The 25,896-nt window shown below is 48.7% G+C and overlaps 1 protein-coding gene across 1 annotated transcript; it reads right to left on the bottom strand.

The window, feature by feature from the left end:
- Positions 1 to 3,029: 3,029 nt before the first annotated feature.
- TRIB2 (tribbles pseudokinase 2) lies at positions 3,030 to 25,470 on the bottom strand. Its single transcript, XM_019751665.2, has 3 exons — positions 23,849 to 25,470; positions 18,773 to 19,065; positions 3,030 to 5,498 (listed from the first exon to the last, which is right to left on the bottom strand). Exons 1-3 carry the CDS (start codon positions 24,116 to 24,118, stop codon positions 5,030 to 5,032), a joined length of 1,032 nt encoding a protein of 343 aa, XP_019607224.1. The 5' UTR covers positions 24,119 to 25,470; the 3' UTR covers positions 3,030 to 5,029.
- Positions 25,471 to 25,896: the final 426 nt, after the last annotated feature.

Genomic DNA, 25,896 nt, shown 5'->3' with positions numbered 1-25,896 from the left:
GTAGTTTCCAGGCTCTCGGCCTCACATAGAAAGGTGTTGGCTCAGGTAGTAAATGGCCAACTGTGATTGCATGGCCATCAGCTGTGGCTAGTTGGCCGTCAGCTGTAACCAGTGAGCCATTGGCCACTAATATAACTGCTGTGGCTACGCCAGCAGAGAAGAGAGAATGGGGCTAGCAAGAAGATGGCGGCTGGGCTGGCAAGTGTGGATGGCGGTTTGCGGACAGTGTGGATCCAGCCTCCAGTGAGAGTATAGTGCCGCCAGAGAGAATATAGTGGTATGACTCCCCTACCTATGGCTCCGTGGGTGTTCCTTTTTGGCCTCACCATGTCCTGCGTTCTTGTATGGGGAGCGGGAGCAGAGACCCCACCAGACGCCCCGCACGACAAGAGTCATACTACTATATTCTCACTGGTGGCTGAGTTGGAAATACAGGGAGCAAACATCCGCCAGTACCCCAACAAGGGGTCTTCCTGACCTGCAGTCTCGTTGGCGGCCGGGCAAGACACACACAGGAAGTAGGATCCACACGATCCCTAATCCACCGTCCACTTTTCTGCCTGTCAACCAACCAACCAACCAACCAACCAACCAACCAGCACAGTCATGGCAGTTATATCAGTGGCTAATTGGCTAACTGGTTACAGCTGATGGCCTCCCAGCCACAGCGGATGGCCATCTACTACCCGAGCGAGCACTTTTCCACGTGAGGCCAAGAACCTGGAAACTGCTCTCTGGGGCTCTGTCCCCACAGTGGTTCCTAATTATTGCCGATTATCATCTGACACCCATTAAAGACTGGTCATCAGGCTAGTCACCAAAGAGGATGGACTGGATCAGGGAAGACGGTCCCCCACAGAAAGGACCTAAGATTATGGTGAGAGGAGTTGGGTGAACAACAAAACCCCAAAATGTGTATAGGGTCACCCGCTTACAAAGCTCCTACACACCTCGGTCCTCCATGCAGAGTCCATTAGCTACTCTCTGGGTCACCCTTTATTTCTCTGGACCTTGTTGCTTTATCAACTCTATCAAGAGTTGGACTTGATCAGTAGTTTTCAAACATATCTAGCAGCAGAACCTTTGTCTTCCTCCCTATAAATCTACATTAGAACTACACATGTAAAACTGTAAAAGTGGAACTTCTTTCGTGTGGCAGGAGTGCCTGTAACCTCCCCATGAACGTGCTTGATCAATTCTCAACTCCCGTACCATCCCCAGTGAAAGAACTCCACCCTATCGTGCCCTTGGCTGAGCACAGGGTCACTATTCAGCCCAGCACAGGATGAAGCCCACACATCTTAATTCAGTCAATCCTCTCAACAGCCTTGGTCCTTGTGAAGGTTAGGTGACTTGCCCGGCTACAGGTCACAGCTAATATGAAGGTAAGGATTCAGAGCCCAGGCCACCTCCCTCCCCAAACCCTGCCTCACTCCCAGTGGCCCAGGCTCCTCGCTCCAACCCAGGTCCAGATTAAGTAACAAAGGAGAGAAGTACCTATTCCCCACAAGGATTAGAAAATATGAGATTTCTGCCGGCTAAGCCTTGAGACATTAAGGGGGAAGGAACTTGCTGATTCTGGGTCCCCACCAATGTGGAAGCTCCTGACATACAGGCTGGGAGTGTGTGTTCCTGCAACTCTCTCTCCCCAGCAACCAAACATGCAAAGGTTTGACAGAACACAATTCAAACTGGCATTCACTAGGCAGCAGGTCCATTGCTGCTTAATCACAGGCAGTGAAAGAGCAAGGAAATTGGATCAGCCTATCTGTGCCCTAGCAAAAGCCACTGGTGGGCTTTAAGACTTGCAAAGGCTATTTTCTAATGATGCATCTCTTCGAAACCTGGGGTTGGAAGGAAATTTTATAGCATAGAGAATCCTCTGGCATGAATTATACATCCATTAACACAGTTGTTTACGGAAAACTTCCCATGTGACAGGCACGGGGCTGGGTGATGGTAGGGATGCAGAGATAACTGGACGATATGCATTTTGCGAATTCAGAAGACTGGTCCAATCAGCTGAAAAGCCTCCCTGTCACCATGTCTTCGTATTCCACAAACCCATCTTCACAAGGCCTTTGATGACCTCTACTCACAGCTTGGCACCAAAGGCGTTCACTTGAGCAAGTCTCTAGATAATTTTCAGTTAGAGGTTCTGCTGTCTCTCTTCCTTCACTCCCTAAGCCATTTCTTTGAGTCCAGGACACCTCCTGACAGACTCCGACAGGTGTGCCCATCGTAAGGGCTTCCATGATTCCGTGTGCCTACTGCAACACTCCATTCTGCCCACTGCCTTTGTCTGTGTCCATGTCTGTTTCCCCAACCTGCACTGAAATGGCAAAGGAGGCACTCACCAAAAGTTTCAGGATTGAATTGACTCTGTGGGTTATAGTTACTTCTATGAAGTGAGGTGCACTATGGATGGGATTGCTGCTAGAACCCACCCAGCTCTGACACCCCGTGGATCTGACCGAGAAGGGCTACTGGGAGGAGGTTCATTCTGGGAGTTGGATGATCTCCTCCTTGGAGGTTTCCAATCAGGTTTGCAGTAGATGCTTTTCCTGGGGAATCGTGTGGAAGCCTGGATTATGGGGTCCCAGGTAAGTCTGGCTACGCCAGAGCTTTTTATTACACTCACCCTGAGAAACTCTGAGCTCCAAAATCATAGCAAGAGAAACAGACTTCTGGATTCAACAGACTTGGGGTCCGTTCCTGACACGTCACTTACAGATGGTTTACCTTTGGGCAATTTATGCATGTTTCCGGGCTTATTTCCTCATCTGTAATAGGAATATAAACAGCACCTCTGAAGGTAGTTGGTGACAATAACTTCAGTGAGATACTACATATGTAAATTGGCCAGCATATGCCCAATCACGACAGAAGGTAAGTTTTGCTTTATATAAATAGTAGGCATGGTTGACCCTGAAAAAGTGAAGACCTAAGAGAATGTATGAGTTCCTGGCTGGTGTGTGGTGGCCATAGACCACAGGTGGCAGAAAATCATCACTTGCCGGACCCCAGAATTTTAGTTAAATACGCACAATTTTATTGATTGAAGAGATTAGGACAAAAACATTAAACCAAATACAGGACAAAGCACCAGAGGCCATAGATTCCCGCCATGCATGTCACCAATCTTTCCTCCTCCAGGGTACTTAAAAAATAGGGGAGAGGGAAGAAAAACAGGTCCTCCTTGACACAGCACCAGCTTCAGAATGTAAAAAAACCTCTCTCCTTTCTATCTTCCAATAGCAAAATAGAATCAAGGGCAAATCCATGGCCGCCTTGTCTCCTGACGTGAAGGTTTAAGCCGCCCCCGTGGGAAGGTGAAGGCTGGGCTCCTGCTGAGCAGGCATAAAGCATCCAAGGTCTGCACATACATGCCACATACTATAATGAAGCACAGATTCAAGTAACATTTACATACTAGAGTCCACGTGTTACCTACCCAAAAACATGACCATTTCACAAAACGTATACAGGCAGTAAAATCCAAACAACTGAGGTACTGGAAACACAAATATTTATGCCAAAAGAGTTCTGTATCATACAGCAATAGAAAAGCAGTTAATTAAAAAAAAAAAAAAGAAAAGAAAGAAAGAAAAACAACAAAAAAAAAACATTGGCCACTCGAAATCAAATAAAGCTACCTGGAAAAGCTAAAGGTTATTTCAGGGACAGAAATACTCAAACAAGAAATAAAATATATATAAATGTTAACGACAGCATGTAACATGTCATCCCGAGTCAACCCGTAATTGAAGTACTGGCTTAATACATCACAATGTGACATTTTCCTTAATAAATAGAAGAATTCTTGAAGATACGAAGGTGCGTATTGGGATAGAGAGCTGTTTTTATTTATATCGGCCTAGCTTTCAGCTTATTTTCTTTCCCACTTGTCTCTACCGAGAGTTTTTGTCCAAACCAGAGGGCCTTCCAAGCCAAAAGCATCGTTCTTCATAAAGAAAACTAAATAGCTGCCCTGTATTTTATACATGTGGGACAACCTGCTTTGTTTCACTAGTTTCCAATAAAACACAAATGTTTAGTTGAGAGCAGAGGGTTGCAAAAGCTTAAGACTCCAGAAGCTTCCTGCTATCTCAGACCACTGATATCATCTCAGCCAAGAGGAATGCTTGTAACGCAACCCTCATCAGTCGAAAGGAGAAAATTAAGAAGTTCAAGTTCTCTTTTCCATTTTTTTCCCTTCTTTCTTTAAATTATGATAGCAGTAATGCATCTGGAAGTTTGACTTCTAATAGCTTCCTGCCACAAACCAATGGACACAAAACAGAGTAGCTTATTAGAGGACAGATTTTTTTTTTTCCCCTTCAGGGAGCAAAGCATTAGCACGTCATTTCCTGACTAGGATATTAAATACTTTGTTTAGAAGAAAGAAGTTGAAGAGAACGATTAAGAGACACAAACTGGACTTTATTTTCTTTTAGTTTAGCACCCAGGTTTCATGTCAGTCTGTGTGCACCGAATTTTTTTAAATGAACCCCATTAATTATCAGATAGGTGGTTGGCTTGTTTAAAAAGAAGAAGAAGAAGAAGAAAAAAAAAACAACAACATAAAAAACCCTTGGCCAATTGTACCTTCCCTGAATCATGACAAGAAGTTAAATGCTAACAGTGCGATGCCAAGATGTGTGTTTGAGGCAGAGAGTTTCAAATCTGTTAGGATCTACAACTATTTTTGAAAAAAATTGAAAAGTGGGGTAGGCGGAAGTGGCCCAACTGACAGGGGTGGTCTCTGGGGCTACATCAGGGAAAAGGGGCTCCAGGGGCTCCCACCCAGCTGACCCGACCCCAGAGCCCGACCCCCACCCCACACCTCTTGCCCCCATGCTACATGTTCAGTCCGCTCCTTGAAGGCTCTCCTTCTTTGAACCAAGAAACTTGTGACTGTCAGTGTCTTTCTCGCTACCAAGCCAGGTGACATGTGTTCCCTGGAAGAACTCCTTTCTGCTGCCCTCTCTCACTCCTGGTACCTGCGCAGTCTCTGTGGGGTGTGAGCTCAGTTAAAGAAAGGGTCCAAGTTCTCTTCCATGTTGACATCCGGCACCAGCTGATCAGACACTTCCTTAGCACCGTATCCTGAATTCGAGACGCTAAAATCTGTAGAAAACCAAGGATGGTCCAGAATTTCCTGCGAGGTCAGCCGCTCGGAGGGCTCCCTCCGCAGGATGCTTCGGATGAGGCACTTGGCCTTGGGTGACAGAGTCTCTGGAATGTTGAACTGGCCACGCCGGATCTTGCTGAAGAGGGAACTGGGCTCAATGTCATGGAAAGGGTACCGCCCGACCAACATGGTGTAAAGCATCACTCCCAGGCTCCACACGTCGGCTGCTTTGCCCGAGTAGCTGCCACTGGTGTTCAAGATCTCCGGGCTCACGTAAGCGGGGCAGCCGTGCTTGTCAGAGAGGGAGTCATCGTCTCCCCGCAGAATGTAGGCGTCTTCCAGGCTTTCCAGCTTGACCCGAGTCCTGCAAGAAAGGGAGGAAAACATGAGCTCCAAGGGTACTCTGAAACCCAAGAATCCCATCCTTAGATCACAGCTCCTGCTAAGTTTCCAATGACCCTTCATTCATTCATTCAACCAGCCAAACATTACTTACGCAGCACCTCCTAGGTGCCAGACACCATTCCAGGGCTGGGGACACAGGAGCGAACAGACTGCCAAGGACTTTGCATGAAGCTTACAATCTATTGGGGGACTTCAACCTTCAGCAAGTAAACAAACCATAAATCACATCATCGTCCTGTCTTAGTGCTGAGGGAACATGAGGTGAAGTGATTTTCTCAAAGTCACATCCGAGTGATGGGGATTTCCAGGATTTGAACTCAAGTCCAACCAACTGGGACACTCACAGAAGCTCTGTCCACTTCTGGCAAACTCCTGGCTAACATGATGTAACATAGGCTGCAAGGACCTTTCACATTACTCATTACATTTTAGCCTCACACCAGTGCTTTTGTTTGACATGGAAGATTTCATTATCCCATTTTACAGATAAGAACATCAAGGCACAGAGAGTAACTTTATTTGTTCTCGCATGTTCTATTATCATCCAGAGGACACGTGTTCTTCTCCTCTCCCTCCAGCTAATGATGTATAAAAACAGGAAGAGTCTAGATGTGCTAATCTGGAATTGAGCTGATTAAACACAAATCTCCTTCCTTTTGCCTTTTCTCATTTACAGTGGCGGGTGGCACTGACCCACTCACTCCAGCCTGGCTAGATGTCCCAAGATTGGAGGGGAGTCAGTGACACCCGAGGGGCGGGGGGTGGGGTGGGGAGGGAGACACAGCCACAGCAAAAGTGGGCTCTCTCTGCTGCTTCCTCCTCCCCATCTCACCCTTAAACTCGAGCCTCAGGAGCAAGGCAGACTTTCTCCTCACCTCCAAGTTCACTGTCTTGGAAGCAGAGTAGCTATGGGAGTAATTACAGCAGTGGAAATAATAAGCCCACCCATCTGTGTGACAAGGGACTGTCCAGCAGGGGATCAGGTTTGGGGCTGGGTTCCTCTGCCAAAACCCTGCAGTGCCGTTTCAGCTCTACCAAGTGGGGGTCAACGTCTGCCAAGGCTGCAGAGTGACCCCAGGCTCTCAACCACATTTTCAGCCACATTCCCTCTCTCCATCCCAGCCTCTTCACTGCTCCTCAGATATGCTGCCTGCCCTCCATCCTTCCTGGGGCATTTGTACAGGTTCTCCCCACCCGGAATACTCTTTCCCCAGACACATGCACAGTTCCCTCCTGCTCACTTTGTTCAGGTCTCTGCTCAGATGAGCTTTATTAACGAGGCCTTGCCCAACGATCCTATATAAAGGAGCACGCCCACCCCACCACCCCCTTTCCCCAGGCCCCTCAGGACCACACGAAACGCCGCATTTCCAGTTATGCATGTTCACTCTATAGGATTCCAGTGCTCATCGCAGGGGGACCGCCTCATTCCTCACCCCCAGGAGCCCATGGGCAGGAGGCTGGGGTCACTTTGCACGTAGAGATCACCACCTGCGTTTACTGCCACACCTGAAGCAGCTCAACTAGTACCGAGCACACAGCAGACCCTTAATCCGAAAGTGAAGGGGACAGTCACACTGCAAACTCCTTGGAGCTTCCATGTGCTCACCTTTCATGGAACACGGGTCCCTGCTCTGCCTACCTGGCCAGGATTCAGTGGAGGTCAAGTGAAGGATCTATGAAAGCTAGGCTTTGTAAATGACAACGCCTCAGGCACCTTCAGTGAGTGCCCCAGGAAGCTGTGACTCAGCCCTTTCAGGGGACAGGCTTCACCACCTCCAGCTCATTATGCTAAGCCAAATTATAGCCCTTTTTTCATTCTTATCCCCTTCCAGGTCACAACCCAAGGTTCTGACTCGGTCCTTCACCCAGTTCCCCGCCCCCCAGCCCCCTCCCACTTCCAGGCAGCAGTGACCACACTTGCATGGTAACCCCTCTTCTGGAATCCTTCTCCAGATCATAAAAAAGGGCCCTAGAAAATGAGGAGGGTTCTTTTTTTTACCTTATCAGTTAACCCCTTCAGTGGAGTTCACCTCTCTCCCCCCGCCCCCCACACTTCAGTACAGGACTAAGCAGCTATGCAAATACCTAAGGAATCTGTGAAATAAAAAGACGTGCTACTTGCTGTGGTTCAGCGGCCCCTCAGCTCCCCCATCTGCCACATCATCCTCCTCTCTGCAGAGGCTGGGTCTTCAGTGCCCCCACCTGCCTGTCACTTCAGGTGCAGTGTGTGCTGGGGCAGGGCAGCCACCCAGAAACCAGGTCAACTCAGTCATGAAGTCAGGGAAAACTGGGTTCAAATTCTGCGTATGAAAATTACCAGGCACCAAATATCAAATACTATCTACGGATCTAAACGTGTGCTAGGTATCTGCATATATTTTCTCTTTAAAGTTCATAAAGTCAATTTCCAAAGTAGGAATTATCATTCCTTCATGTGGACGCTGATGCTCAGAAAGGGTAAGTCAGCGCAGCTGATGAAGCTGTAAGGCTAGTTGGGGGCGGAGCACCCCCGTCTCTCCGCGCTGTGAGCACCTGGCGCTCAAGCCAACCCCCTCACCAGCACCGAGCACCTGAAACCTCACCCAGCAGGGCTCAGTCCATGTGGCTCTGTCAGAGGTCAGAGTGGGCAACGCACGTGCACCCGGTCAGGGAGAGCGGGCCTCGCTGGGGAGGGAGAAGGGAGAGAGAAGCCTGGAAAAGGACGGGAGGAAACAGCATCGCAGGCATTCTTCTGACCTTACCGACTTCTCGGAACGTCCTGAACTTGTTTACATCACTCCTAGGCAAGGGTCGAGGCAAGAGGTCTGGATTGCGTCTTTAAACAAGGACCTTCCAGGGTGCACACAAGTCAGGGACCTGAGGCCTGGCTGGAGTTCCGGCTCCGGTCCCCACGGACTTATTATGCAAGGAAGGTCTCTAGGGCATGGCCCCCTCTCTGGGAATGGGAGCCACACGGCCCTCTCCTCTCAAAAGCGTGTGTCAGGAGGGCCTGGCGGAGCGCCTGCACGAGTCCAAATATGAGGAAACAAATGAAACTGCTTTCAACCTCTAATATCTCCTGAAGAGTCTGGGGTTTATAAATTTCCAGGTAACGAAATCAATTTTCATAAAAATCAACAGGACAATAAGTGAGTGATTCTAGTAATCCAAATGTCCCACTAACGATTCAGGCATGCAAACTAGGCACCGGGGGTACAGACATGACAAGCAACACTCATCTGCTCCGTTTCTGTGAGGATGAAAAGAACAAGGCTTGCACAGTACGTGTACAGTTGTCTATGGAAGAACCTAGCAACAGTTGCGGCAGCTATGATGGATTGTAGGATTAAGAGAAGGCCCCACCTTCAACCCTGCAGCCTAGAGCAGAAGACAAACAAGCCTCAGGCAGCTTGAAGTGGATGTGAATTCTGTGCCCGGCTCCTTCCTCGGCACTCTGTGCACTTGTTTGTCCCCCTGCCTGGAATGTTCTTCCCGCCAAGTGTCCAGCTCACCCCTGCTCATTCTATTCAGTCCTGAGTAAGGTCATCAGGACAGAGCTCATGGAAGTGGCAGGACTAAAGATGGTACGTGTCAAAGACAGATGCCTGAAAGTGACAAGGGGGAATGGTGGAGATTTCTGTGACCAAAAACTGTAAATGACAGTGGCTATCGACTGCAGTTTCTCAGAGGAAAGAGCCACGTGCCCAGGGCAGGACGGCGGACTTGGCCGAGGTGCTGCATCCCAGCATGTGTCCTGCAACCTGTCCCTGGCATGGGCAGGAACAGCCTGCTTTGCTTTCAACCTCTGAATGAACAAGGCTTCCACAGGGCGGCCTGTGTGCCTGCCCAGCTCAGTGCCAGGCCGTGTGTCATCGGACCGGCGCCAGGTGAGGAAGCCAGAACCAGCAGGATACAGCCCCCTCCCTGCCTCTGTGGAGCAGTAACACTGGCCCTGAGAGTCCCGATGCCCCGCCCACTCTCAGCAGAGGATCCAAGGGCTCCCTGTGGCCACTAAGTTGAATGTGCAGTGTGGCCTCAGGCTCTTTCAGCCTCAGTTTCCCTTCTGTAAAGTGAGAACCTATGGCTACAGGGACTGAATAGGGCTCTTCTAGCTCCAAAACTCCTGATTTTCATGTTTAAGCTATAAGGATTGCAACACTTCCTATATGACATCTTGTTACGCTGATAATTGCAGTAACAACAACAGCAACCATGAATTAAACACCAGAGGTCCCCGCAAGAGTCTGGGGATTACAAATTTCCAGGCAAAGAAATCAATGTTCATAAAAATCAACAGGAACATCGGTGGTTCTAGTAATCCAAATGTCCCACTAACCATTCAGGCATTTAAACAAGGCACTGAGGGTACAGATATGAGAAGTAACACCCATGACATACTTTTTTCAGTGTACATCCCTATTTCTTGTAACAAACCTGAAAGGCAAATATATGTATGTGCAAACTTTCTAAAAAAAAACACGGAAACTGAGACAGAATTAAATGTCCTAGGTCCTCTATAGGGCAAACTGAAAAAAATCTGAGCTCTGAATCCACGTCAGGAGGATTCTCATGTTGGTACACTTTCCAAAATATATTCTGGCACCAACATCACAGATTTACTTAGTGTCACAAACAGAGAAACTTTTAAAGGAAGACCCCGGGTATATGGAGACAAATATGGCCCCCGGTTTATTCAGCACTAAATCACATACAAAACCATCACATACATGGTCTAATGGCTGTAGCTCTTGAGGTGGATAAAGGAAGCTGCACCTGCCCATTTGCTAGACGAAGAAACTGGGATACAGAACACAGATGTGACTTGTCCAAGGCCATCTAACAAGTGAGTGGCAGAGCTAGGATTCAAACCCAAGTGTTCAACCTTCAAATTTAGTGCTCCATCCAAAATATCAAAACTAGCCTACACAAGCACATCATGCTTTGCTTTTAAACCTTTAAACACTGCCCAGGGCTCGCAGCAGGAAGAGATCAGGACAGGACGGGCCAGGGTAGGGCCAGGCTGGGCGTTCAGCCAGATGAAGTAGGCCTGGCCAGGATGGGAAGTCCGGTGGCCTGAGGTCAGCAGAATCCGGAGAAGCCACTGAAGGCCAAGCTATGGGGTGGGTCCAAAGCTATGGGGTAGATCCAAGCCCGCCGAGGGTCGAGGGGCCACAGGGGAGGGACTCCTTAGTTCTACAGGGCGGTATGTCCTCTCAGCACGTTACACAATCTGGGCGGTGGGGGTTCCTGAACAAGACTGACGAAGGAGAAAATCGCAGCATAGACAGATGAAGTAACTTGCTAGGAAATCCCATAGTTGGGATGAGAAACTCAATCCCACTCAAGGACACAGGTGTTTGCACAGCACCAGCTGCGTTGTCTGCCTGCAGGCTCAGTCACTTGACTCACATGGCCACTTGGCCACCGGGAGAACGGGGAAGCCATGCCACCTCCCACGCCTTCCCACTGCAGGGAGACACCACACTGACGCACACGCACGATGCAGCCTGCATGCGGGCTCCAGAGGAACAAACAGGGAATCCAAGAAAGGCAGAGCAGAACCAGACTCCTCATCAACACGCCAATCGCCTCTAGCCCGCTCTCCTGCATTTACACCTGGCTCCTGAAGGATCCCCCGGCTCCAAATCAATCATCAATTGATTTGGTCTCTCCGAAAAGCTTCTGCACACAATCTATGACTCAGTGCTGGACAGTGGCAGGCCCACCCAGCCCCGACTCTCCCAGGGAGCTGATATTGCTGATTTGGGGGTCCAGAACCTTCCTTCCAAGGCCCCATTGTTGGGTGGGAGCAGCGTTCAGGCCAGTCCCTCCGACCCTGTGAGCCACTGGTCAGTCCACACGCTGGGCCCGACTGGGATGGTCCCCGAGGCAGACAGCCCTAACATGCGGGTCCCCCGAGATGCCCCAGGCACACGCTGAAAAAGCTCAGGGAATCATAACACCTGCGTTCTGCTTTTGGTTGTGCCACTAACACATTATGGGACTTTGGGGAAGAACTTCCTCCCAATTTCTTTATCTATAAATATAAAACAGTTGGGTTTAAATTCCCTTCTTACTCGCAGCCCCCAACCCCACTAACTTAGTCCTGGTTCAGCCTGAAGTCAATGCCCAGACCAAGCCCATCCTTCACACACACTTCCGGAACCACAACCTGACCCCACCCCCGCCCTGTCTAGAAAAACTCTCCAAGGGCTCCTCTTAGATTTTAGGTCAAGTTCAAGGTCAGGGGCGTGTATCCAAGGCCCTAAACCTCTGCTGTCCTCTTCAGCCTCATCTGTCCCCTCCACATGGTGCCCTCCCACAGGATGTCCCTCCCTACACACACCTGGGTGCGGCCTCTTGGCCTTCGCTCACTTTCTGGACTCCTTCCCCTCCCCTATGTCACTCAGACCAACCCATGAAGGAGCCCACCTCCTCCCTGACCCAATCACTCTCTACACCCCACTCCACTGTAGGAACATTGTTTTCTTGCCCCAGATAGCTCTCTAATGCACACCTGTCCTCTGCAACATGGTATGAAAAATAACTTCTACACTGTGTCTTCCGTTAAGCAAGGATTCCCAGTATTGATACTGGCAAGCCCAGCAGCTAGTACTGAGAGTAGTGCGTAATGGGTGCTTAATAAATGTTTGCAAGATAGTGTGACTCCCATGTCTAGCCAGGTATCTAGACTCAGGGCATCTAGGCACAATTATGCCTGAGAATTGCAATGTCTAGAGTCCAAGGACATTTCAAACGGGCTGGACTCTATTTCATGGCTTAGAGAAACTCCCAAGAATGCTGGGTAAAGGACATTTAAAATGTGTTTCCATCCCCTGCCTTCTATCATCAATATATCTAGGGGATTTTCTATGCCTCCAGAGCATATGGGGCTATCTGTATACCCATTTAGTCAATTGTCACACATTGTTCCCAAGGTGTCTGTTTCCTGGAGCCAACGTGGTATTTGAGGGCCTAAGCTCAGGAGTCAGGGATACTGGGTACAAATCTCAGGGGATTTTCTATGCCTCCAGAGCATATGGGGCTATCTGTATACCCATTTAGTCAATTGTCACACATTATCAAGTACTTACAAGGCTTAGTCCTGAGCTAGGCATGGGGCATAGAAAGATAAATGGACCCCATCTCACAATTCTGTAAAGAAAACAAAACCTACTCTATTAACTGGAACAACAACACATGCTAGGGCTGACCATGGGGCTGGTGGCCCAGTCCACGACTGTCGTGACTGCCCAGAGAAAATCAGGCACTGAGCTTCATTTAGACTCCAGCCAATGAGGTTCTCCTGGTGTATACTTGCTGCCTGACTGACCGAGAAAATTGCTCCTATGGGTTGGGAACAAGGGGTGGTATTCTACCTTGTTCCCAAGGTGTCTGTTTCCTGGAGCCAACGTGGTATTTGAGGGCCTAGGCTCAGGAGTCAGGGATACTGGGTACAAATCTCAGGTCCACCACCAATTAGCTGTGAGACCCTGCGACTCAATTTTCTCATACATACAATGGTGATAACAACACTACCTTACTTATTGGTTTTAAACTAATGTAAATAAATATAGTAGTTAATTTGGATTGAATTAGTTCATTTAAGTGTCACAGAATCGGGCCTGGCACATGGTGGATCCTAAACACTACTTCCCTAAAATATAATTCTCATGAGGGCAAGGGTTTCTGTCTCATTTGTCATTGCAGTATCTCCAGCACCTAGAATACTGCCTGGCATATAATAGGTGCACAATAAATTTTTGTTGAATGAATAAATGCATCTCCAGTTTGTTGGGTTGGGAGGCCCAAAGCCACCAGATGACGACTGAGAGCAATCACGACGGCTTTCTTTTTAAGTCCCTGCAGTGCACCGTGCTGGATACTTGAAGTTCATCGCGTCCAACCCATGACAGAGAAGGTAGGCCAAGGTCAAACAGGTAACTGGAGAAATCAAAATTCCTACCACTGTATCCTCAGTTCCATTTGCTTCAGGCCTAAGTCCAGCCCATCAGCTAATTTATTAAGTACAAATAGTAACCAGCCCAGCCAGAAGTCCTGAACACAGAACCCTGAGGAAGGTCTCCCCTCTAACTGTGATTAGAAGAGATCTTCATAAAGGAAATTACACCCCATCACAGACACTGATAACAATGTCTTATCTAAGAGTCACCTTCGCATAAATTATTAAATCAAAATGGGGATGATGGGTAATTTCTTATTTGATGTGGAACGTTGAAAGTTGCTCCTTTGAAAAGGTGTCCACATGGCAGATTCCTACGTTTTCATCTTTCAGGGCCCACATTCTGGGCAATGGCCTGGAGGCTAATGATCTGTACTTACCCCTGTCTCTCTCATTCTGTCACTGGAATCCAATCGGAGCTGCTCCTACTCAGTAAAGGAGATTTTCATTGATTCAATGCCCAACACATTCCAGTGAACAGGAGACAGCCTTGGTGCCCAAGAAGCACCCAGCCCAGCATGAGGCGAGGACAGCCTCAGGCTGCACACTGGACAATTAGAATAGAGGGGAGACAGAGGTGAGTGTGGGTGCTGTGGGAGGGGATCACTTACTATCTTGGGAAGAAGGGATGGCGATAAGCCTTCCCCAAGGGTTGGCAGGGCCTGAAGTACATAAGAGTGGTCAACGTAAATAAGGGAATTCCAGGACCTCTGTCTCCTTCAAAGGAAAAAGCAAGGTGTTTTCCTAGAATACAATGAGCCTGCAATTTGAAATGATATAAATCATTATTAATGAAAGAAAGCAGACCCTGGTCTCCAGGGCTCCAATGCCTGCCCTCTGCACGTCTTCGTCACATACTGCAGCTTCAACAGAGGTGGGACAACCTGGGGATCTAAAGGAAGAGAACAGAGATCCTAACACCTGAGAAAGAGAGCGCTGACCCAGGCTGAGAGGGAGGGGAAAGACCTTCAGCCCACCCCACCAGGAAGTGCAGGTCTGGGGACGGGGCAGATGGCTTTTGTTACCCAGAAAGCCCCAGGGCTGCTGGGTTCCTACAAAGGGTCCCGGCTCCCTCCTGCAGAAGTGAACACCATCAGCTTCCACAAAGCAGAGGAAATGAAACCTCTGACGTCAAGAGATAAAGATCTTCTAACCAAAGAAGAAACGTGTATAGAGCCATGTCTCTCAGTTCACGTAGGGTATTTCTGTGCAAGAAATGTCAACACTGAACCTCGACTGGATGGCAAAGAGCCTTGTCCCCAGGGAGAAGAGAAATCAAAACAGGACTGCTGTAGGAACTTTCCTTAGGCAGCCCTGACTGCAGCGCAAGGGTGCGCCAGGTTAAGGATGCCACATCCTGAGCCAGGAAGCTGCCCTGATGTCACCCAGAGGGCCAGACCTCAGTGCAGGGGAGGCTAAGGACAGCAGGAGCTACCGCTTGCTGATGGCTGATTATGTGCCAAACACGGGGTTCACTTGCACTAATTCGTTTAATTCCAAGAGAAAAGTCTTGTTATCTCCACTTTACAGAAGAGGCAATCTGAGCAGAAAAGGTTCGGTAACTTGTCAAGGTTAAGTTCACTAATAAGTGCAAGAGCTATTGGGTACCAAGACCCTGACTCTGACCCCACAGGGGAGTCACAGCCCTTCCCTGAAACACAAGGCCTCAAAGAACAGCTGACCACGCAGATCACTCATGCCACAGCAGGGCGAGGGAAGCGGGAGGACATGGGCACGCCCTTTGGAAATGTGGACACTGCCCTCTATCAGATTCTGGGCCGCAATCCACAGGGGGGCCCTCCTGCTGGGACTTTTCTCCAGGAACTGTGGATGCAAAGGGGCAGAGGGTGTGCCCAGGGTGAATCCAATCAGGGTAAGGGCTCAACTTCCTCAAACTGCAAACAAAAGGAGGACTGGCTCTGCAGAAACATCCCCATCCCAGGACAGAGAGAAAGAAGCAGCAACACAGGGCAAAGCACAGTGGCCGGTCCAGGTGATGGGACCCTTCATTCCTAAGTGAGCCTCACGTACATCTTGCCAACCTTCTGGCCTTTCCACGCTGCAGGTTCCACACCACAGGCACTTGATCTCTCAGTGGCCCTCTAAGGACTGGTTCAGTGATTATAATTAAACAAACAAAAGAGGGTGTGGCTTAAATCCGAACGCTTACCTCACAAGGACGCCACTCTTCACAGAAATGGCTGCCAAAGAGACAGACCACATTCTCCATGAACTCAGAGCCCTGGGAACTGCTCCCCGTGATGGGACCGTTTTGTCAATGACTCTAGGCCCAGCTGCCCATGAGTGAATGCCCGCCCTGCTCCGTGAGCCACAGAAGCATCCTATTTAACTTTCACAGCCTACAGGGATACAATTATTATTATTTTTCATTGAGGAAACTGAAGCTCAGAAGCATTCGATGACCTATCTAAGACCTGGGAACCAGTAAGTGGCAGAGCCAGAAGCTGAATCTAGAACCCAAATCAACACAGAACAAACAGAAGCAGAAGTAAGTATCTGAGGTGCCCCTGATTCAACACAGGCAGAAGGCACACTGGCGTGGGGTCTCCCATAATGCTGACTGTCATCTTTGTACAATGTCTGCAAAGCTGCTCGTGGGAATCTGGACTTACGGTGCTGATAGTTCCACTAAGAATGTTTTCATGGATGGCCATGGATTCAGAATACAGATGGTCCAGAATCTAAAATCTATGCACAAGGAGTCAACCCATAGGCAGATCTCGTTCTGAACCAGGCGGGGCTCAGCCAGTCTCACTAGGCAATGCTTTCACCTTCATTTTCAACATCAAGGAACAAGAAGCACATCCTTGAGAGAAGACGGATAACGGTGTCTGGTGATTTGAAGCTTAATAAAGCAGTACTTCCAAGTCTCTTGTAGGCTGTTCCCCCAGAGGACCAATGCATAAAGGTTCAGAAAACAGGCAGATGCCATTATTTAACTTTCAAAAGCCCTTCCAATTCAACCCATTGTTTCCTCACATTTTCAAAGGTGTAGAGGAACAAGCTTTAGTCCTATTAAAATGCCTATTGATTCGGTCCTATTCCTTGGGATAGAAGGTGAAGGCTGCCAGCATCGTAAGCTCCAATGTGGTCCCAGAGCCCCTGACTCCTGTGCCCCTCAGGCCACTGTAAAGGCCAACAAGGAGAGACTGCTGTGAAACTCAGTGGCTGCAGGGTAACACAGAGGGAGAAATATGCTCAGTGACAAAACCAGAGTCTCATCTCTCCAATTTGTAGAGCGGTAAGTTAAATGATAACCTGATAGTAGGATCTTATAGAAGCCACCAAATAGTACCTCTTATAGTTGTAGTTATAGTTATTAGATCTCCAAGGACAGTGGAACACAGAAGGGCAAAAAGGATACATTTGTCAGTATTCTGTTGGGTGTCGGATATATATCTGTGTATATATATATATATAGATAGATAGATAGATAGATAGATAGATAGATAGATAGACAGATATATATATATATTTGTTATATTGGCTCTAACTTTCAGGTATGTGCTTCTTTGAGTATTCTCATTTGGAAGATATATATCCCCATATGTATCTTCCAAATGAGAATATTCAAAGCAGCACACACCTGAAAGTTAGAGCCAATATAACAGAGCCAGGACAATAAAAGGATGGGAACTTGAGGGCAGATCACAGAGGGTGTATCAAGGGCAATACCAGGATAAGGACCTGGGGCTCCAAGCTCCAAGGGTTGCCCCACACTCTGGATCTTAGAGTCGCTCCCTCCTCTTCAGTTTGTTAATAAAACAAGAAGCTATCCACTGTCAAAGATTAGAATGTCAGCTGCCACACATGCCTCTGACAACCCTTTTATGGGTAAAAATATGGAACGATAAACAACCTCTGTGGGCCTAGGAAACCCAGCGGCCGTCTGCACTTTGTACACTCAGCTGGATTATAAGTGCTCATGAAATTATCCCATTTGGGTTAAGTAACCACAGGCACTTTACCTTTGTGAATCCCAAAATGCTCCCCAGACATTTATTTCCCAAATAGCTCAAACCACGAAGGTGGAAACACCAAAACACACACCACTAGCTCTGATTTGGATGCCATCAGCCTTCTATAAGCAGTAGCCTAAAAGTATCACAGGCCCCTGGGATGCGGGGCCAACTAATCCGAAGGCAGAAAGGTTTGAGAGCAAGACACACACAAGGTATCCCAGACACGTGTGCTGAGAGGGCATGAATGACGTGTATTAGAATTGTATGCAGATGGTCCCTTATAGCTTTGTGGCAGTGGACTCTCCACTTCCTAAAGGAGATGAGGATTGCCCAGGCAGTCATGAGAATTGCACGGTATCATGTATGCAGAGCCTCCAGAACAATTCTTGGCATAGTCAACAATGACTATAAATCAGTTGCCTCCACCCCTCTACAAAAGCACATCAGAAAGGAAAAAAGTCACTTGAAAGAGTTTTTAACAATCAAAGTCAGCTGGAGGAGAAAGCAGGGCCCCAGTGGGGTCTGCTAAATAGGATGTAATGAGTTAATGGAAGAACCGTGAATGGAAGCCAGATGCCAGCCTCCGTCCCCGCTGTCTCCTCACACAGCCGAGACCTTCACGTGGCCCTGCGTTCGCACTGGCAGTTTCCTCACCTGGAATGTTGGGACCTTCCCACACTGACTATAATATACTCATCTTTCAAGTCTTGGCTCCAAAATCATCTCTTCTAAAAAACTTTCTCGACTCTCTGAATCCTAGTTATAACTGAAACCCAGCCCCCAGTTCCCACCTAACTCATTCATACCTTTATTTAGGACCTGTAACACTTTATAGGTCAGTTTACTAGCGAGCGCATCTTCCCATTCATAGTACTGAGAATTGTGATTAATATTTAATACATATTTAGGAAATGACTACCGAATGAGTGAGTGAATGAATGAATGATGAATGACTGATGTCAGGCACTGAGCATTCTGAAGGTAGAATTTTCAAAATCTTGCCTTATGCACATTGCAAATGCCACACAGGCTTGCAGCCACCTTCAGAGTTCACAACACCAAACCAAAAATAATTACGGGGTCACAGATTCTCCTGCCCCTGTCCTTTGAGCATTGGCTAACGCCCTTAGAGTAGTGGTGATTTCTTTTCCAAGGGCACATCAAACACAGCAATACGCACCTCCCGTTGTCCCTCCATGCTTCCTCTCCCCACCTGGGCAACACGCAGCAAAACAGTCTCTATTCCAACCTCTCGAGCAGGTGCTCTGAGCAGCCTGCATGGGTCTGGACAGGAATGAGACTCACCTTTCTTCGTCCTTAAAGATGAACTTCCGCAGCTTGAGATCACGCAGCACCAGCCCCCCGTCATGACAGTGGGCCACAGCCGACGCGATCTGGTAGAACAGTCTAGCTGCCTCCTCCTCCCTCAGCTTCTTGCAGGTGCGGACAAAGGAATGCATGTCCCCATAGCTTCGCTCGAAGAACACATAGGCTTTGGTCTCCCCCAGGATAATTTCAGTGATTTGATTGATGTTGCTGTGGGCAGACAGGCAAAAACACGGGGCCAGGGACTCCTGGTAGCAGCTGATATCAAACACCTAGGGCAGGATTGACAATAAGACCAAGAGTCAGAGGTGCCTCTCTTACAACCAAATCACAGAATGCAGTCGCTTTCCATAGGACAGGCTTTTGAGATGACACAAGGTATGCTGAACTTGAACCCAGATCACACTGACCCTGCATCCTATCAGCTGTGTGGCCTTGAATTAGTCACTTGACCTCTCTGAGCCCCCAAGTCTTCATGTGTAAAACGGGCCAATGATACTTGACTCACAGTGTTGGGAGGATATGAGAAATGAAGGTAAAAGTGCTTTTGCAAGATGCAAAACACTGCACAAATGGTACGTTTTATTATTTTTCTCTCTAAGCCAATTGCCTCTGTTTATAGAAGAACGAAGGCAAAATCTGAGAGGGTCCCACCCCAAGCGACATAGACAACACCTTATTTACCTGCAACAACAACAACAAAAGAACAAAAATGTATATCAACACTATACAACCATGTATAGCCAACCTACTCTGTATTATACAATTGTGAAGTGTAGCATCACACAACATGTTAGCAATTAACAGATTAAATATCTTGGCTTTGCCTAACGGTGACCTAATTCAATATGTTCATTTTACAGATGTGGAAACTGAGGCTCAGAGCACAAGTCAAATCAAGCCCCGCCTGGCAGAGCTGAGAACAAACAGGACGCAGTCCTTGCTAGGAGGAAAGCCAAAGCTTGCTTCTTTTTCTATTCCCTCCACAGATATCTAGGCTCAATGAATCAGTTGTGCAATAATTTTCTATGAATCAAAATGAGCCTGTGAAATGCCACCTCATTGCGGGAGTTATTTAAAGAGAAAAACACCCTCCACACCTTTTTGAAACAGACCTAGTAAGAGGAATTAGCCTACAGAAAATTTTTGAGGTTAAAATGAAAAGCTTTCATTCATTTGCAGACCTCTACTAAATCAGGACTACAAAACCCTGGGTTTGGAATGTGGTTTTACTATCTGCTCAGGAATGTGGATCTCTATTCTGAGCCTGCAGGAGGGGGCAGGCGTGGGGGCGCTTTGCTGGAAAGCATGTAAGACCAGAATGCTCTAACAACAATACGCGTCATCTTATCAGTTCACCATCATTTAGCTTCTCAAATCTTTCATTAGTTAGAACATACTCTCCTTCATCATCATTTTGCAGGGCGGTGGGAAAATGCCGGCCTAAAAATCACCAAATTTGAGGCCCTAATCCTGGCTCAGCCATCACTAATCTGGATGAGGTGGATACAGCACTTCAGGTCAATAGAACCTCCCTCTTCTTCGTAAACTGCAGATGTTGATTTTGAACCCTGTTGACCATTTTTGGGTCCAGATACCACCTGAGAATCTGATGAAAGCTCTGTCCCCTTAGCAGAAAATGCCCATCCTCAAATGCATGCACGGTTTCAGATTTAAGGGGATTCCCAGGCCTTCTGAAACCCATGGGATACAGGCTGCCATTTAAGAATCCGTAAGTCGCACTTCGCTTCAGAAAAATAAAATCTGTGAATCAAACAGGGTCAGCAAGAACCTCAGTAGAGCTGGTGCTGCACCCAGGGTAAGGAAGCAGAGTAACGTTGTGAATGAAACATAATGAGGCATCTCAGGACAGCGGCACAGCTGCTGCCACTACAACCTAGAATTTAAGAATGAGTTCGCTCAGCATCTCCAGAGACCACAAATCACACCCTGATACTGTCAAACGATGACCTCCGAGCAGTGACCTCCGAGGGCCGTTCAATTAACAATCTGAGATGCTTGAGTCAACTTGAACACCCAGACTGCAAGCAGCAGGGCCGTAGGAAAGCCTCAAAAATTTCAGAGAGAGTAATAAACGCTTTGCAGTGGCTAATGTAAACACTGCATTATATAACGGGATGCCGAATTCTGAAGCCACAGGCTGCATGCTCTGCGGCCAGTGCTCATGGAGTAGGATTGTTTATAACATACTTCCTGCTTCGAGTGCATTTTGAAAAAATAAAAGGTGATTTTTGCTCAGCACCTTTCATCTATTATCCGGCCCCACTGCTGAAAAACTGAATGGACATAACATTAAAAAAAAAGAAAGAAAGAAAAAGAAAACGTATTCATGGCAGCTTCAAAATATAGCCATACCCTTTGTAGAAGAGACCAAATTTCAAGATGGTGGACAGAGTATGAAAAATAAAGCAAGGACTTAGGTTTTCCCAGATGGGTAGGAACCAAACTTTATTAGTAGCTGTAACAGGCATTTATGGGCTTGGATTGGTATTTAAACCATCACCCTCAAGTGCAAAATCAAGCCATAAGCCTGGTTGCGAGTTTCTTTTAAATGTTTAATTTGGAGCCTTAGTTATATAATGTGACAATTCAGATAAAGCAGTAAGAGTGGGCCATCTTTAATAGCAACTGAAAAAAAAAAGCACCCATTCTGCCAAGATAGTATAATTATGTCAACCTACACAGTAGCTACCAGTATTGCCATGAAAACAATAAGCTAAAGACCCCCTAAAGCCCCCTTCCTTCCTTTGCCTAGCTTAAAGTAGTCACATGAAGACAATAAACAGGCTTGATTATTTTGGTTCAATGACCCTCAAATCTCTCTCCCCCCAAATAATGTCCTATAGAATTCTCTATATAGTCTCCTACGACAATTGGCATCTTTACATTTGATCTGTTTTTGCAAAGACTTTTTTCTTGGCTCAACACATAACTAGGAGACAAGAACACTATATCCTAAAGACATCAAAAGGAACTTGATCAATGTGTAGATTTCACTGATCCTTGCAGTAAGCCAAGAGTTCACAGTAACCATCTGAGAGTAGTTCGTAGAAGCAGCCTTATAAAACCACTTGGAGTTTCCTAGGATATGTACAACTATGCTTGCAGAAGAAGTCACCCACTTCACCTCTGGTAAAAAGGGAGGAAAACAGAAGCTGCTGTGTCTTAAAGGGATGACCTCTGTCAAGCAGAACAATGATACTGCACTTAAATCCACTTGCAGCCACACAGTAATTGGTGAGGGGTTGATTTAATCTTTGCAATAACTAAACCAGCAGATTAAGTACAGTTTCAATCCACAGAGCAAGTCTGCAAATGACACTGTAAGGTCAGCCCAAAGTGAAATATGTCTTTAAGAATCTGTAAGGAGAAAAAAAGAGCAAGGGCCAGCGTTACCTCTGCTTTTAAACAAAGAAATAACAGCAAGATGTTCCTGCAGAATTTGGCGGCAGAGTCCCTGCACTTAAAAGCATCTCCAGCCTTTGAAAAATATGAAAATGCTGTCCCGAAGTTGAGCAAAAGCAGTGAAATCACTCACTGCTGGGTGATTGTGCATATTTCATCAGAGAGTGGCAGCTCTGTGGAATTCATTCATTTCAAAGGATGACTATTCTATTGTGCAACGTGTAGGTCTTCTGAGAATTCAATCCAGCTCTGAACAGCCTACTGCATTTTGGTTAACCAGGCACAGTTGGTCTGGGTGTCAATAACTTGGAGAAGATGCAAAATACCAAATGCTCACTACAAGCAGAGTAGTATTTAAAAGAGTCTCTTATTTTCCCCCAAGGTCTGAACTGAACAATTGCAAAACTGACTGCAGACCTCCACAAAACCCATGTTTTACAATGAAATACTCCAGTGCCCTACCAAATAAATTCCACAAAGCAGTCTGTGGTTAATGGTAAAAGTGTCACACATTATTTGTAGCAAAGCTGTGCTGAGTGCCCATTTCAAAGACAGCAGGGGTCCCCACTACTCACGACCCCCCCATTACATTCCCCCCAGGAAAAAACAACAGTGAGCAAAATCTAAAATTAAGTGACAATGAATTCTTGATCTATGTCCAATTCCTGGGTAGCTGGTAGGCTCTACTGTCTTCTCTTTTTTTGCAACTATTCCCGTGCTCACCGGCTTGTCTGGAGCCCTGCGGGTGCATACAAAGACACACAGACACACATACAGACACCAGTCACTCTTCAGGGTCAAAGACAAAAAGGAAATTGCAGTGTCCAGCTCTGTATTAGCACTGCGTATCCCTGGAGCTCCAAACCGTACACGCAAAGGTATATGTGGGGTCGGGGAGTGAGGGAGGACGAAGGGGATTCAAGCACGGAAGTCTGGGGATGAGAAGAAACCGAGACAAGAAAGACCCAAAGGAGTCACTGTTTCCTACACCCCAAGGTGCGCAGGCGGCTTTGATTTCCACCCCCAACCCTCCTTTCAAAGACCCAGGCACAAGAAAGCTCTTTGTAAACTCCTACCCCGCGCTGGGCCCCTAGGCTCAGCCAGAAGGGACACCTTTGTGTGTCCTTTTAAAGGGCACCTTCGGAACAAAGGTTTAACACCTGCACGCAGCTAAGAACAATGGCTGCAAAAGGAACCAAGTCATCAGTGCCTTAAAATTAGCGGGGGATTCCCTGCTCCATGTTGGAAGGGGAGGGGGCTAGACACCGGGAGAAATCCCCTGGGCAGTGGAACCTGGCCTCGCGCGGAGGAGCTCCACGAGATCCTGGGAGCTCGCGTGTCTGTGGCCCCCGCGCGGCTCCGCCGCCCTCCCCGCCCCCGGCTCTCCCCAAAACGGCCCCGCCACAGCCCGCCCCATTGTCTGCAACGCTCTAAAAACTTCACAGCTAGTCGCACAGGAACAAAATAAATAAATATGTCTATGTAACGAGGCCACGGACTATTATCCCGCGAGTCTCCCTCGCCCAGACTCCAGGGCTCCGCGACCTCCCGCACCATCCAGCCCCCCTCCACACCGCCGGGAAATGTTTTGAAAAGACAAGAAGCAAAAGCCAACCCCGGGCTCTTTACCTTGCACACCAGCTCCTCGCCACTGTGCACATGTACTGCACGGAAAACGTGGTCTCCCTCCAGAGGTTCCAACAATAAGTGTTTCCCGATGCAAGAAACGCAATGCGACAAGTTCGGAGTCTCCGGCGGGCTCGGGGAGCCGAGGTTCGGGCTGAAACTCTGGCTGGGCTCCGCGGACCTTATAGACGACAACTCTTCGAAATCCTGGGTTTTGTTCCGCGATCTCCCATATCTTGCAATTGTGATGGGGGTAGACCTGTGTATGTTCATGAGTGTGGGATCGCACACGACAAACAAAAAAAACCCTCTGGAGGGATGAGTCGCTGGCGAGTGCGGCTGCAGGCGCCTCCGTGCCACGGATTTTAAAAGGGGACGCGAGGGGAAGGAACGAGAAGGGGGCTACGTGGAGAAAGAGTTAGAACCCCCCAAAGGGCGCCGCGGGGCACCTGGTCTGCTCCGAGCCCGGCTCCCAGGGGTACTCGGTCGGCAGCAGCTCGGGTCCTTTTGTTACCCCAAAGCAGCCAGCGATGTGCACAATCTCCGCACTTTTAGTTTCTCTCTCTCCCTCTCTTCCCAACGTGGATGTAGACGAGGAACTGGGTTGCTAAGGTGGAAGCTGCAGCGCCGGGTCCCCCGGAGCAATCCCCACGCAGGCTTCCGACTCGCAGACGAGGCGGTGGAGCCCTGCTCTAGTTGGTGCAATCTTCGCCGAGCGCACGGCTGCGGATTGCTCTCCGCGCGTTAGAAACCCAACAAAAAGAAAAAGGAAATCAGCACGGGTCTACCGGCTCGCGCCGCTCGGCAGACGGAATCCGCGCTGCACCCCCTTTTTTGGTGGAAAGGGTGGGGGGCGTGGAAGGGGGGGGTGCCGGAGAGGGTAGTTACCTACGATTTAACTGTAGATGGCGTCTGAGGCTTTTCCAAGATCGCAAGAGCTCTCCCAAAATTAAACAAACAGACAAAAAAAATAGCAAGGGAGCATTTAACTTAGAGCGGTCAACGCTGCCAACAAAAGATTGCAAAAGCTGGGTGCAGAGTAGTGGCGCGGGCCAGGCGCAGGTACCGCGACAAAGCCCAGGGCTCGGCGGGCCGGGCGGAGGTCAGCACAGGCTCATGCTGTCGCCGCTCGCTCGCGCTCCTGGTCGTCCTCCGAATACTGGGAGAAGTGCGGGCAGGGACCCGGGCAGATCAATGGTCTCCGATTTCCCCAGCCCGAGCTTCCAGGGATCCTCCGGGCGCTGGTTGGGGATGCGCCCCCAGCCCTGCTAACTCGCCGCGCTCCTTTCCCGCTGGGTAACTGGATCTTGCCTTGGAAGAATTTGCAACCACTCGGTCTCCCCCTACCCTACACCCGATTGCCTGGCCGGGTAGGTTTTGGAGGAAATTGAGGGCTTTTCTTCTTCTTTTATTTGTTTCTTCCCCCCTCAAAGGTAAGAGGAATGTGTATTTAAAATTGAAGGGGATGGCCGACGGTGCCCGAGGCCAATCCCCGAGCTCAGCACGCCCGCATCTCCCGGCGAGGCGGTATTAATAGTTACTTACGTGGCCGGGGATCTCGGAGCGAGCGGGGCCGGGTGTGCGCGTGTGTGCGCGCGCGCGCCTCGCTCGCGCTCGGTCTCCCCATTCAATGTCACCGACACATTTCCACGGAGCCTCCGCCCCCCCGCCCCCCAGCCTCCGCGGCACCCGCGACTGGCTCGACTCGGAGCCGGCCCCGCCCCGCCCACGCCGGGGCCCCCCTCATTGAGCCGGGCGCCCATCAATCAGCCTCGCGGCTGCCAGTCCTCGGGCGGCTCCCCTCGCCCGCCGGCGGCGCCGGCGGCTGCCACTGCCATTGCAGCTCCCGGCCCGGGGCGCGGGCGCTGGCCTAGCGGCTCGAGGCCTGGGCTCTGTAAACAAAGTGCAATATCCTTCCGCGGCCCGGGGCTAGGGAGTGAGCGCACTGGCCTTGGAAAAGGAGGGTGGGGTGGCGCGGCAACTGCCAGCCGGTCTCCCCCTAGCAAGCAGTTCCTGCAGTACCTAGTGTACTTTTTCACACCTAGTTCATC

The sequence above is a fragment of the Rhinolophus sinicus genome, linkage group LG05 (assembly GCF_036562045.2).
Source record: "Rhinolophus sinicus isolate RSC01 linkage group LG05, ASM3656204v1, whole genome shotgun sequence".
Lineage (NCBI taxonomy): Eukaryota > Metazoa > Chordata > Mammalia > Chiroptera > Rhinolophidae > Rhinolophus > Rhinolophus sinicus.
The sequence above is the reverse complement of the archived record's forward strand: the minus strand, read 5'-3'. Positions and strand labels throughout refer to the sequence as shown.

Bases quoted from the DNA above. Each gene is read 5' to 3' on its own strand.
- TRIB2 (XM_019751665.2), bottom strand. From the start codon at position 24,118: ATGAACATACACAGGTCTACCCCCATCACAATTGCAAGATATGGGAGA. The intron at 19,066-23,848 runs GTAAAGAGCCCG...ATCCTGCCCTAG, and splicing joins GCGAGGAGCTGGTGTGCAAG to GTGTTTGATATCAGCTGCTA. The intron at 5,499-18,772 runs GTGAGTCTCATT...CCTTTCTTGCAG, and splicing joins ATCTTTAAGGACGAAGAAAG to GACTCGGGTCAAGCTGGAAA.